This window comes from Polistes canadensis, unplaced genomic scaffold (genome assembly GCF_001313835.1).
Source record: "Polistes canadensis isolate GaletaPanama2010 unplaced genomic scaffold, ASM131383v1 scaffold_99, whole genome shotgun sequence".
NCBI lineage: Eukaryota > Metazoa > Arthropoda > Insecta > Hymenoptera > Vespidae > Polistes > Polistes canadensis.
Window position 1 is genome coordinate 264758 of NW_014569646.1, and position 13885 is coordinate 278642.

The 13885-nt window shown below is 31.2% G+C and overlaps 3 protein-coding genes across 8 annotated transcripts in view; 2 read left to right on the forward strand and 1 right to left on the reverse strand.

Annotated features, from left to right (window-relative positions):
- Positions 1-805: 805 nt before the first annotated feature.
- On the reverse strand, positions 806-8781 carry LOC106787367 (rhomboid-related protein 2-like). 6 transcript variants are annotated; one of them, XM_014749673.1, is made up of 6 exons: positions 7773-7839; positions 2757-2775; positions 2121-2199; positions 1857-2045; positions 1448-1773; positions 806-1352 (listed from the first exon to the last, which is right to left on the reverse strand). In XM_014749673.1, the coding sequence occupies exons 3-6, from the start codon at positions 2178-2180 to the stop codon at positions 839-841; spliced, it is 1089 nt and encodes a 362-aa protein (XP_014605159.1). In that variant the 5' UTR covers positions 2181-2199; positions 2757-2775; positions 7773-7839; the 3' UTR covers positions 806-838. The 6 variants fall into 6 exon arrangements, with proteins under 6 accessions (XP_014605159.1, XP_014605158.1, XP_014605161.1 ...); XM_014749672.1 differs by lacking the exon at positions 7773-7839 and adding an exon at positions 6459-6695; XM_014749675.1 differs by lacking the exons at positions 2757-2775; positions 7773-7839 and adding an exon at positions 8695-8781.
- LOC106787366 (Meckel syndrome type 1 protein-like) lies at positions 4249-8289 on the forward strand. The gene is made up of 4 exons (XM_014749670.1): positions 4249-4827; positions 5722-6421; positions 7112-7467; positions 7744-8289. Exons 1-4 carry the CDS (start codon positions 4751-4753, stop codon positions 8147-8149), a joined length of 1539 nt encoding a protein of 512 aa, XP_014605156.1. The 5' UTR covers positions 4249-4750; the 3' UTR covers positions 8150-8289.
- LOC106787346 (PAX-interacting protein 1) overlaps positions 8577-13885 on the forward strand; it is a 7470-nt gene continuing 2161 nt past the window's right edge. The window contains exons 1-9 of the mRNA XM_014749632.1: positions 8577-8812; positions 9040-9224; positions 9335-11910; positions 12004-12448; positions 12565-12749; positions 12857-13098; positions 13184-13453; positions 13544-13748; positions 13830-13882. Coding sequence (XP_014605118.1) covers positions 8717-8812; positions 9040-9224; positions 9335-11910; positions 12004-12448; positions 12565-12749; positions 12857-13098; positions 13184-13453; positions 13544-13748; positions 13830-13882 — 4257 coding nt within the window. The 5' untranslated portion in view covers positions 8577-8716. The remainder of the gene's footprint in view (positions 8813-9039; positions 9225-9334; positions 11911-12003; positions 12449-12564; positions 12750-12856; positions 13099-13183; positions 13454-13543; positions 13749-13829; positions 13883-13885) is intronic.

The window sequence follows — 13885 nt, forward strand, 5'->3', positions numbered from 1 at the left end:
AAGAAAACAAAAAAGTAATACTGCACCTCTTGCTTTACATTATAATAATAAAGTTCGTATATTCATACATATCGTACGATAAAATATAGCAAATGAATAATTTACATTTTTATAGCAGTTAGAAAATATTTGTGTACGTAAAAATCCAAAAGTAATGAAACGTTTATACAACCACTATATGTATTTATATATATACATTGTGCGTATATATATATATATATAAATGAAACGGAAGAGGTAGCACTCACTCATATGTGCAAAATGAAAAATTAATCGTAGAGAGAGAAAGAAAGAGAGATAAATAATGCAATCACACAATACGCAATAGGAAATTGATAATGATAGTAAATGATTACTTGTTTTGCAATGCCCATAATTGCATTGTATATCACAGTACATCTTGTAATTGTGTGTATCGATCTTAAATAATATTATATAAATAGATATACATATATATATATATATATATTATCATAATTCAGCAAGTTATTAAAGCAAATTAGTTTTCTTTATAAATACGTTTGTGTTTTCATCGCATACGTTCTTTGATTAATGCTTTAAGCATTAACAAGACAGTTTAATAGTAATATTATAAAATATTCTTTTGCGTGAAATTCCATTTAAAAGAATTCCTTTTTTTATACGCAATAAATGTGTCTGTCTCCTTAATTTCTACTGATTCTCGATTAGGCACGTTCTTGGAACAATTCGTTTTAAATTAAAATATTACAATATTCATTTGATATATATATATATATATATATGTAAAAAAACCAAAAAAACAAAAAAAAACAAAAGAAAAATAAAAACGAACACTATTATCTATTTTTTGTAACTATTACGAATAATACGAAGGATATAAAATATTCCACAAAATAGCTGCCGTCATGAGAATTGTGTATGTAACAATACTGACCCACCAAATAACCTTTTCCCAAGTTCTAACTTCCAGATTACGAAGAACATTAATACCGACAAGAAGTCCGGCTAAAGCACCAGTCAAATGAGCTACGTATCCAATTTGATTGTCTACGTCTACTTCGACATAACGACTGTATATTGCTTGACCTATGTCAACTATGGCTATAACAAGAAACACTATTGACTGAAGGCCAGCAAATTCCATTTCTGACCAATTCATCAATATCGTTGCTACGTGTGCAGTAATTAGTGCGTATACACCACCGGATGCTCCTGCTAAATAAACAGTAGGATCTGAAACCGACGTTCCAAGAGATCCAGCTATCACTCCTGCTATGTAGATGATTAATACTCTCCACCATTTATGAACCATTTCCAGTGGTATGCCCAGCATTATTTGAACGAACAAATTAACGACCAAATGAAGAATTCTAAGTAATAAAATGAAGATTCGTTTCTTACATTGTAATGTCTTTTATAAATTATTTCATTCATTTTAATATATAGATATTAGAAGAAAACTTACCCAACGTGTACGAACATATACGTCACATACCTCCAAGCTTGGTATCTTTTGTGCGGATTATAAATAAATAAAGTAGCTGCTGGCCCATCCATGGAAAGTGACTTATGTTCTATAACGTCGTACAAAAATAAAATAATCTCTATTATTGATATGGTTATCATCGCCACTGCTGGTGGCCTACAACTATATTCCTCTTCGTATTGTCCATCTGGATAATCAGTAGAAGATTGAGAATACTGGGCAGCGGTTGGTCTTTGAGGTACCATCGAATGTACATAACGTTGTACAAGATGACCGAAAACTCCTTGCATATCTTTTCTATGAATCTAAACCGCAAAGAAATCTAATTGAATGTTTTTTCTTTCTATTGGAAAACATAAATAAATCTAATTAAGAATATAAACCATACCATAGCAATGAATTCTGGATATTCTAAATACCCAGAATCATCCAAATCTGCTTTACGCATTATTATATGAACTACATTGGCAGGAATATCATTGGTATACGCTGAACCTCGTATCATAGCCTTCAACTCTTGATATGAGATCTTACCGTCACCATCTAGGTCATATTTTTCAAAGATACCTTTCCAATGCTGAAATTCATCACCGTACAAATAAATAAAATAACTTTGTACAAATATTTCTTAATAATATAAATTGTATCTTACGCTATCATTAAACTGTAAAGGAATAGTTATTCCAGTCTCTCCTTCTTGATTGGTCGCCATCCTAATCAATTTGAAACTTCTAAACAAGAAAAAACAGAAATTAATATCACGATATCAATCGAATGAAATCATTCGTATAAATTTTTAATAACAACATCAAAGAAAAATATTCTCTTCTTATTGTAAATAAATATTTGGAATAAATTCGTGATGGAAAAAAAGAAAACAAAAAAAGAAAAGTAGTAATTGAGATACTAAAGTATCTTTTTTTTTGTTGCTTTTTTTTTTTTTTTTTTAAATAAAAATAATACCTCTAGGTGTATGTAAAAAGTTCCACAGGTGTGGGTTATTCAGTAACGACTAAATCGAAAACGATTTGAGTCAATGATATCACTTACTTCGATGAAATACTTATATATTGTGTATACTTAATCTATCTCTTATCAATTTTATAGAGAATACACACAGTCACGTAGAAAGAGAAAGAAAAAAAAAACTGAGAGAGAAAAAGAAAAGGAAACAACGATGATGATGAGTACAACGAGTGAACTAAGAAATATGATTTCATTCAAAACTAAAAATCCATTAAAAACTTTTGTAATAATAAACCTAAATTGAAGATAATAGGATAATTACCTGTGAGGTGTCAGTAACCCTGAGACGTGGCAAAGAACAACAATTTCTTCAAACTGTACTCCCAAATTAAATTTCATTCATCGTTTTTAACAAAAAATATGAAGAAGAAGAAGAAGGAAGAATTTTTCATACAAAAGAACTTCAAATGATAAAGAACAATTTTCTTCTTAAGTATAATCCAAATCAAATAAGAAGAAACGTTCGAATGTAACACACATATACTAAGTGCAAACACTATAGTAATCACAACTCTACCAGCATTGGTATCATCGGAGAATACGGTTTATTCGATTTGGCCTTCGACAGGTGTATCTAATAAAAACTCTCATCTTTTTTTTCTTTCTTTTTTTTTATTATTATTATACTTCATAGACGAGATAGAATGAGAGAACAAAACATTTTTTTATTCTTTCTACGAGTTTCCAAATGTTACGCAACCTCTTAGGAAAAGAAAAAGAAGGAGAACAAGAAGAAAAAAGTAAAAATAAATTACCGAAAATGATTTTTTTCAATATGATCGATACGGTCTTTTAAAGAACATAAAGGTGTGCACACGGTGTAGCACGTTAGATAGGTAAACTCATGATTTCATATAGTGCACGAGTTCAAGTTTAGAGGGAGTAAACACAACGGAAATGCACTTTTGTTTTTATTTCTTTATAAGTATAGATTCAATTTGTTTTGTCTTTTCTATTAATTATTATTATTATTGTTGTTGTTATTTGATAATAATTATTTTGTATTCTCTTTGCAGTTGTTGTTTTGATTTCACCGTTTGCTTGTATTACAAACTGACTTATGTGAAATTAATGAAGAAAATAAAAGATATGAGGACAAAAAAATATTGCAATTAATTAGAAATCATTAAAAGGATATTCATTTGGTTTAATTTTGTATTATTCGTGAAGACTATTTAAAGATTATCTGTCGTAAAATGTAGAAAAGCAACGGTAAAGGTACGGGATAGATAGGCCCATTGGCAAAAGGAATGCAGTCAATTTAAAACCGGTTTTAATGCCGATTCTCTTATTTTTTTTTCTTTCCTTTTTTTATTTTCTTAACTTCTTCTCACAAAACAAGAAAATTCTTGCGTTTTGTGCAAATAAATATTTAACGTTAATCATTGTAAATAATATTCGCGCGTTTTATCTGCTGCATATCAGATTGGCCAATCAAAATGATGGAATTTAAATTTTAAAAAATGTATGCACGTGTTTTTTTTTTTAAATATCTTAAATGTGTGTGTGACCAACAATAAAAACAATTTCCTTATTTATTTTATATAATAAAATTATATTATTTTGTATAATGTGTTAGAATAAACAAGTTTAATATACGTATATTATTTGAATCTATTAACGCGCGAATTATAATCGAAAACTGGTTTTCTTATTATTTACCAAGTAAACAAAATAGAAGATAATAATGAAACAAGTTTTAACAGGAAAAAAATTAAAAAAATAATAATTTATTTCTTAGTATACGTCATTTGTAATAGCAGAAATAATATTTCATGTTCATTTCTGTAATAACTGCGATAAAGTAATTCCCTAATTATTGTTCATTTTTTAACATTGTATTTATAGCACAATAATTATAGTCTTTAACAGCTACTTTTGATTTACGTATTATGAATATTTTTTCCCCCAGCATTTTGTTATTAAAATATTATTTGAATTAATTAAAGTCTAATTTAAAAATAATTTGATGCTAATCACAATAAACATGATGAAAATGATCTAGAGACAAACGGAAATATACATTTGTTTAAAGATTGCAACACGAGAAAATAAAATGAAAAATTCAAATCACGAATGAATCACCTATCTTTATTTTGATTATTACGTTGCTAAGCGACGATTAGTATACTTTGTTTCCTACTTCCTTCATTACGTCTATAGTTCTTTTTTTCTATACTAAATTGTGTAAGAAAGTGAAGAAAAAAAATTCCAATTAAAATATTATTTTTTCTATGATTTATAATAAAAATCAATATGACGGATATTCAGGAAAGAAAAAAAATTGCTGCAAGTTATCGAGTTAAGGAACCTATACATAATTTTAAGATTAGGTATATACATATATACCCCTAATTTCTCATTTATATAAACATACACAAATGTATATTTATATTTATATGCATGTGTGTGTAATTATTTATGCATGCATTGGATTGGTCAATAAATGGCGCGAATTTTTAATATTTATTACTGAAATAAAATAACACTATATATAGTGTATTTTAACATATTTATAGGTAATTAAATATGCTAATATAATAATTATATAAATTATTATTATTTTACAATTAAATGATACTAAATTATATTCACACACATATAAAATATTAAAAATTCTTATATTTTTTATTGACCAATCAAATATTCATTTTAACATATGTTTTTCCAAGAATAATTAATAATACATCTAACAACAATTAATTTAGATTGTTATGTTACATCGTTACATTCGTCTATAGGACACATTCCTTGTTGGCCTTGAAATTTGAAAGGATTTTATCAAGGATATTATATGATGTCTAAATGATTAGAACTAATACACGCACTTATATACGAATTATAAATTTATATACTTTTTTTTTCTCCGATTATGAAAAAACAAAATATATATAATAATTATCAACTTCGTGCTTGTTGGAAAAAGGAATGGAACGTTTTTGGATAATGACATTCTTGAAATAATTTTCGTTTACGTAGATACATACTTTTCTCTTTTTCTTTTTTTAACAAAAAAACGTAAAAGTTTATCTTTGTAATTAAATGTGGAAGGAAAAAATATATGTTTGATTTTTAAAGGAAAATGAAATAGTATGTTTGAGAAAAGATTAAACAGAAACCTTGAAATTTAACAGAAGCCATCTGGTTTGGAGATAGAGATCACGTATATCTTATATACTCTGAATCAGTATTTATGTAGTATTTTGATGGTACGTTTATTGTTATAGAGTTAGAGTCGCCCAACAGAAATCTTTGCTAGCCGACTTATTTGATACGGAGAACGATACAAGAGATTCTAATTATTTGGAAGAAGAAGAACGTATTTTTAGATGGCAAGAGAAGATCTTCAGTCCGTTCGAGATAGAATTTTACAAAGACGAAAACAACTGCATTAACGATTATCAAAAAAGATATCACCAACTGGTAAAGGAAAAAAATTTGCAAGGCTCGCATTTGTACAGTTACACGGAAACAGATTCGTATTATCCTAACGAAAATTTGCTTACTAAGCCTTACCAATCTTATTTGTCGTTTAAGAATCAATCAGCATTACCCAAAATGCTTAATCGTAAACCTTTTTCACTGAGATATAATAAAAATGTTATCGATGATAGAATCACGGATACCAGAATACGTTCTAATCATTATTTTTATATGGAACGTAGTACCATGTATATATTACTCGATTTAAGTAGAAAAAATAAATCTGATTTGTTTCATTCGTCGGATCTCGAAATGGAAACGCTACTATGCAAAATAACATACGACAAAGTAAATAATATTTTAACTATGTATCCTGATTTTACTTCAAACCAATCTTACATGCTTACAACGGATAGCGGTATTAAATACGATTATTGGATAGAACATTATTCTGAAATTCAATCTACATCGGAATTGGAAGAACAACGTGAAGAATTACGACAAGTATGTGTATGATTATTTAATTATTAATAGTACGTACCCCACATAGGAAATTTCTGATATTTGTCTGATCATTCTTTGTGGATAAGACATTTTGTCTATATATTAAATTTATTTATTTATTTTTAATACTCCCAGTTTTTGCACTGTTTAATACTCAAATCTTTAATACTCTTATTATAATTCTCTTATAAAATTGCACAAAGAGGTGCATGCATTTTTTAATTCACTGTGATACTATAATTAATTCATTAAAATTAATTTATTTCTTTGTCGACACTTTTGTATCAATCGTTTAAAAAATTTACATTTTTTAATTAAAGTCCTCATGTTCTAAAAATATTGTAGAAACTATATAAAGTTTATTGTAGATAGAATTTACTTAGATGATCGACCATGTTAACCAGTAGATGGTCTAAGTTTGACTGACTTTGATATTTCTTTGAATGTTCCCTTCCAACACTTTCTTTCACTAATGTAAATTTCCTTAGTGTTGGATCATGTATAAACTGGAGAAGGGGTATAACCCACACACATACATATTACTGTTTATATCTTTCTAAACTGACATCATTACTTGACTCATGCTTGTAAAAAAAATATATGTATGGTTATCCTGTAACTGATGGTATAAGCGAACTGGGGTGTGATTCTACGTGAAAGCTAAAATACTAATATTTTAATATTTTTTAGGAAATACAAAAACTGATGTTGTACAAATCGGCAGATATACCAAACGAAATAGAATTAACAGTACCAAACATATTTCAAATCTTTTTAAACCTGAACATCGTTTCCGCTCACAATTTTACTTATGACGGTTTATTCATAACTTATTATATCATTTTACCTAAAGATTGGAGTACCAAACAAAAAGAAAGATTAGTTGGAAGAACGCAAAAGTGTCGTATCAAAGATAAAACTGCTTACTTTGATTATATCATGGATATATTATTGGATTTGCATTTAAATGTGTTAACTAAAAATGCAGCTATTACCAAGTGGCCGTCTTTATTAATATGTGTAGCATCTCTCGATAGTTGGACTAGGTACGTATTAACTATTAACCCTTTTGATAGATGAAAGATTAGATGTTTAGAGGTAAAACGTAATGCATTTTAAAATATTCAAATTGTAAACATTGTAAATGGATGCAAAATAACAATAGGTGATTATAGTCACCGGTAAGACACTCAGAATGTACAATGAGGAGTGACTAGAGTTACTGTTAATATTATATAAAAGAGTTAACCAATACTTTCTCTATAACATCACTTTTAATAAAAAATCTATAAATAAAATATATGAAATTAATTTTAATATAGATATCGCATAGAAGGGTATGGAGTAGTACCTATATCGTTGTTGCCAGGTACACACGAATTAAATATACCCACTTGGAGACCAGCTGGGGATATCGTTGATTCTCTTCGTAGATTTTTTACCGGTGGTACTTATGAACTGGAAGATATCACACATTGTGGTATTCCATTGATGCACGACAGTGCATTGTTGGACAAATCTAATTTAAATGTTGTGTCGAGCGGTTACGTTAAAATAAATCTTAACATTGTTCATCGATATAACATCAATACGACTAGGACAAATTTTGAAAGTAAATATCTTGATAGAAATAACGTTGATGCACTTATGAATAACGTTGAAAATGTCTTAGAACAATTCAAGGCTGCTAGAGAACGTATGCTACAAATAAAAAATACTGATTTATGACTTTGTTTAATAATCTTAGAATCAATAAATGTATGAACATATGTACACATTGAAAAGTATATATAAAAATAGGTTAAACATTTGTTATTTTGATAAAATAATGAATGAATAATTAAAAATAATTATTAATAATGAAATATTAGAAATAAATGTAAAACTATATGTACATTGAAATGTTAAAGAAACTAGTGAAACTATTACAAGACCCAAAATAAGGAAATTTGGTGAATTAGGTTAATAGACTTAACCCAGAAAAAAATGAACCACACAAGAGAGACCTTGCAAGGTCTTTCTGTGGTTGTTATCTATTTTTCGTGGTTACCAACAGTGGTAAACTACTATCTTGAACGACGGTGGCTCTACAGAGCGTTGCATTAGATGCATTATATGGTTTCCTTTCTCAGTATAAGACATATAACCTAACAATCATAATAATAACAAAAGCGTCGCGGCTAACTATTGTTATCAAATATCGCGTAGTCATATTTTAATTAAATGCTTCGTGTATCTTAAGTGCAATATGTAAAATATAAATAATAACTTACTTTATAGAAGAATTTGATTAAAATGGGCGATATTAGAGCCGGTCTTGAGGAATTAAAACTCGACGGTGCTCTGTTTGCCAATGTCAAATACTACGTCAGTGGTGAAGGAGATCCTAAAGTATGTAATCGTCCTAATATTTTTATCATTATTATTATGTACGAACTAACCTATCGAATTTTTTTTATTTCGATATATTTAGCTCGATCCATAATTGCGATCTATTGGTCTACATTTTGTACAATTTTGTCTAAATTGGAATATATCTGTTTAAAGGTTATGATATATTCGCATGTTATCGATGCTGTTCAAATAGTTAACTAAACAGATCATTTAAATACTTATAGATCTTAAACTTATTGCAAGAAGGTGGAGCTGAGAGATCCAACTATCTCAGTGATTTTGTAACGCACTTAATTGCTGGCTATGATGCCCTTGAAAATGATATATCTGTGGCCAAGGATCTTTATGAAATACCAGCGGTTACACAGAATTGGATTCTATTATCTGTTAAATGTAACAAACTTTTACCGTATCCTTTTATATGGTGTTAGTATTCTAACATCGGTATTATAATCTTATAAAAAAACAAACAAAATGATTTACCTATTAGATTTTTTCTTAATGTTAATACGCAAATAGAACACGTTATTTTTCCCCAGAAGAGAATCAATTATTTTCCAATGTACGAGCATGCATATCCCAAATAAGTCGGGCAGACAGTAAAATACTTTGGGCAATAATAACTTTACAAGGTGGCAAATGCCAGTTACGTTTAGATAGATATTGTACGCATTTGATAACTGGAAAACCTTCTGGATTGAAGTATGATGCTGCAATGAGACATCATATTCACATTGTTACTCCTGATTGGGTGACTGAATGTTATAAAAAGGTTGCCCTTGTTAACGAGATAGAGTATCATCCAAGATTGCTTATTTATCCATCCCCAAATACTTCAACAGCAATGATTACTGGGTTCATGGATGAAGATACTGAGAATAGCGCTGCTCAAGAAGAACAGGACAGAACAAAGGCAGTATTGGAACAATTAAAACAACGTATGCCTTGGAATCAACCAAGTCCACCTGTATCTTCTAATGTGTTACAAGTGCACAACAATGCTAATCATACTGCAACGACTGCGACATATCCGAATAATGGGCAAAATGCAATTAGTTTGCAGCAACAGCAGCAGCCTCAGCAGCAGCCTCAGCAACAACAACAGCAACAACATCTTTCACGTTCTGTTCCTTCCACAAGCTTATCTAATGCACCTCCGAATGTTCCTTCTATGTCAGATCAAAATATTATCAATCAAACTAATTGGATGCCTCAAGCTTCCCAAGCGAATAATATTTCCCAAACAAAAGGGATCTCGCCACAAATGCAACAAGATTTGGCTCCACAACAGCAACAACAAATAAATATGCAACATCAAATGATACAGCAACAACATCAGCAACAGATGCAACAAACATACACACAGCAAACACTTTTGAATCAAACCCAACCTCCTCCACAATTACCACCTCAACAACAACAATTAAACCAGCAAACATTAATTCAACAACAACAACAACAGCCAATAAATTCACAGTTATCTCAGCATCAGCATACACCTCAGCAGCCATTGTTGGTTCAGCAAAAACAAATGAATCAACATCAGTTGCTGTCGCAGCAGCAACAGCAACAACAGCAGCAGCAACAACAACAGCAGCAACAACAACAACAACAACAACAACAACAGCAACAGCAGCAGCAACAACAACAGCAACAACAGCTTTCTTCTCAGCAAGCACAGCAGCAACAGCAACATTTGCCTCAACAGCCACAGCAAATTCCTGTGCAGCAACAATCGCAACAGCTGCAATTAACGTCTCAGCAACAACAAATTGTTTTGCAACAGTTGCCTTCTCAGCAGCAACTTAGCACACAACATCAACTGAATCAACAACAACCGGGACCACCTCAACAAATGACAACTGATCAAAGACAACAACTTATTATATTACAACAACAGCAGCAACAACAAAAAATACATCAAATATCACAACAGTTACAACAATCTGCACCTCAAAGTTCGCAACAATTTGTTATAAGAGATGGCCAATTACAACAACAACCACAGAATCAACAATTAATAGGCCCAAATCAACAAGGTTTTATAGTTCAAAGAGATGCACAATGGCAACAGCAACAGCAACAATATCACTTGCAGTTGCAAAGACAACAACAACAACAGCAAATTGGTCCACAAAGACCTGGAGGACAGTGGGCTCAGCAACCACCTCAACAACCTAGACAATTGATTCAGCTAGATGCTGAAACGCACCAGCAATTGCAACAAATGGATCCTCAGCAAAGAGCGCAATTTATTCAAAAGATTCAAAAGCAACGAAATTTATTATATCAAAGACAAATACAAAACCGTCAGGCCCAACAAGGCCCGCATATAGCTGTTATAAGAAGTCCTGGGAAACCAGGACAACCGGGCGGTTTACAATGGATTCAACAGCCACGTCCACAAATGATGAGACCACAAATAGCACAACCACCAGGACAGAAGCCTGTGCATCCAGGCGTACAACCTCCTGCTTTAACACCTATCAATTCTTCTAATCAAGTCATAGTACAGGCTGGACAAAATATACAAGCAGCTCCGCCTGCTCAAGCAGGACAAGCATTTCAACCGAATCAAACCTTAACGCCTCAGCAAATAGCGCAACTGCATTTGCAAAAACAACAAATAGTGAGACTACAACATTTGCAACAATTGCAACAGCAGCAACAACAACAGCAGCAACAACAACAACAGCAGCAGCAGCAACAACAGCAACAGCAGCAACAGCAACAACAACCACAGGGAGCTCAGCAAGAACCACCATTAACGCCTTTAACTAATAATACACAAATTTCTCCAGATCAACAGCTTGTTAATGCTAAAACTAAGACTGCTTTAGCAAATATGTTAACCAATAGATTACAAGGTGGTGCAGCAGAAGGTAGCGCTGCTGGCCAGTTACGATTGATGACTGCACAACATAGACCACCGCCTCCGCCTTCTCAAGATCCACAACTATTAGCAGCATATCAAAGAAGAACCTTAGGGAACATAACGAATGGTGCACCAGCTGGTGCTCCCATGAAAATGCAATATGCTCCTGTTATGCAACAACCTAAAGCTCAATTTTATGGGCATAATCCAAATTTAAAACGTAAGTATATATTAATATTTCTTTCATCAACTATATCTTCATAATTTTGTTATATAAAGTAACTACTAATGGGGCTCGTTTTTATATTTCCAGTTCCACCAAATTTATTTTTATTGGGTTGTATTTTTGTAATCGTCGAATACGACGTTCAACGTCCAAATGAAGTATTAGTTTGGAAACAAGTGATTGAAAAATATGGAGGAGAAGTAGAACCGCAATATTGTGGTCGTGCTACACACGTTTTAGCAATTACACAAAAGCATCCAACAGTGGTACAAGCATTACGCGAAGGAAGACGTTGCGTTAGTGCTTATTGGCTATCTGATGTTGTTAACAAGCAACAAGTACTACCTCCATGGCATGCATTGCATTTTCCAACTCCTTATGGTTTAAACGAACTTCCGTGCACTAAACAAATTGTATCGTTATCCGGATTTGAAGGAGAGGAACGAACTAAAGTTAAATATATGTTGGAAGCGTTAGGTGCCAAACTTACGAGTTACTTTTCCAGACATAATACATTACTCGTATGTAAAAGGTAATATTTCTTAAGTTATAACATATATATATACAACACGTAAAATATTAAATTAATTAAAAGTCTTATGATTGAAAATAAATTTCTTTTTTATATCTTTCAAAATAAAATTTCAGACCAGACGGACAAAAGTATAAAAAGGCACGCGAATGGCAAACCGCAGTAGTAAATGCACAATGGTTAACAGATTTTCTCTGTGGGGTGATCGGTACGTCGCATCAATTGGATGCTCCTAAATACCAACAATTTAGTCTTGGTAATCCATTTAGATTGGATTATTCATTAGTTCCACACATTATGGGTAAGTAAAACAAAAAAATATCTTACGTTTAATATACGACAATTATTTTCGTTAATTTACTTAAAATTAGTAGTATAATTGTATATGTTCGATATTATTTTTCACAGCTGCATGGAAAGTACCGATTAATATCACCCAAGAATCTTACGACAAAGTCCAACAAGTTGGACAGGGTCCAAATTCTATAAGAAAGTCTAAAAAGCCGCGTTTGGATGTATCTCAATTAAACAAGGATCCACATCTGTTAGGTTTAGACGAACCGATAGTTGTTAGTAATCCAGATCCTCCTCCACCAGATAAACAACCCAAGATATTATTTTCTGGTATTAATCCTAGAAAACACGCCAAGGTATAATAATATTATAAAATCAAATTTAATTTAATTCGTATTAACACACCATGTGATTAATATTAAAAATAATGAAATTATATAGAGAATTCGAGAATTGGGAGGTGCTCTAGCAGCAACCTGGCAAGATGCGACTCATCTTGTAATGTCCGCACCGATACGTACGGTCAAACTATTGTGTTGCCTTTCAAGATGTAAATTTATTGTTACCCTACAATGGTTACTCGATTGTTCGGCAAAAAATACTTTCTTGGACGAGAGTGGATATCTTCTTGGGGATGTAGAATTTGAAAATAATTTTAATTGTAATATAGAAAAGGTCTTGGCAAGTCCTAATCGGGGTACAGTACTTAAGGTAAGAAATAAATACAACAAATAATATAATTTCAAAACATTAATTAGAGATATTTCCAATCGTTTATATTTTGTCCGTCTTTTAATTTAGGGAAAGATATTTTACGTGACACCTAGTGTTATCCCATCTCCATCAGCTATATCAGAAATAATTGAAAGCGCGGGTGGTGTAATGGAGAAAACAAGAAGATCTCTTACCCAAATACAAGATATGAACAGTACCAAATTAAATTACATTATTGTAACTCATGAAAATGATCTTCATCTTCTTACCGATGTTTTACAAGCTAATATCAGTGAGTAATAATATTTAAAGATAACAAATTCAACGATTATTGATGACGTATGCGATTAAAACATTATCTCATATTTTTTAGGCGTGTTCAGTGCAGAAATTGTCTTAGGAGCAGTCGCAAGACAATACTTCCAAGTG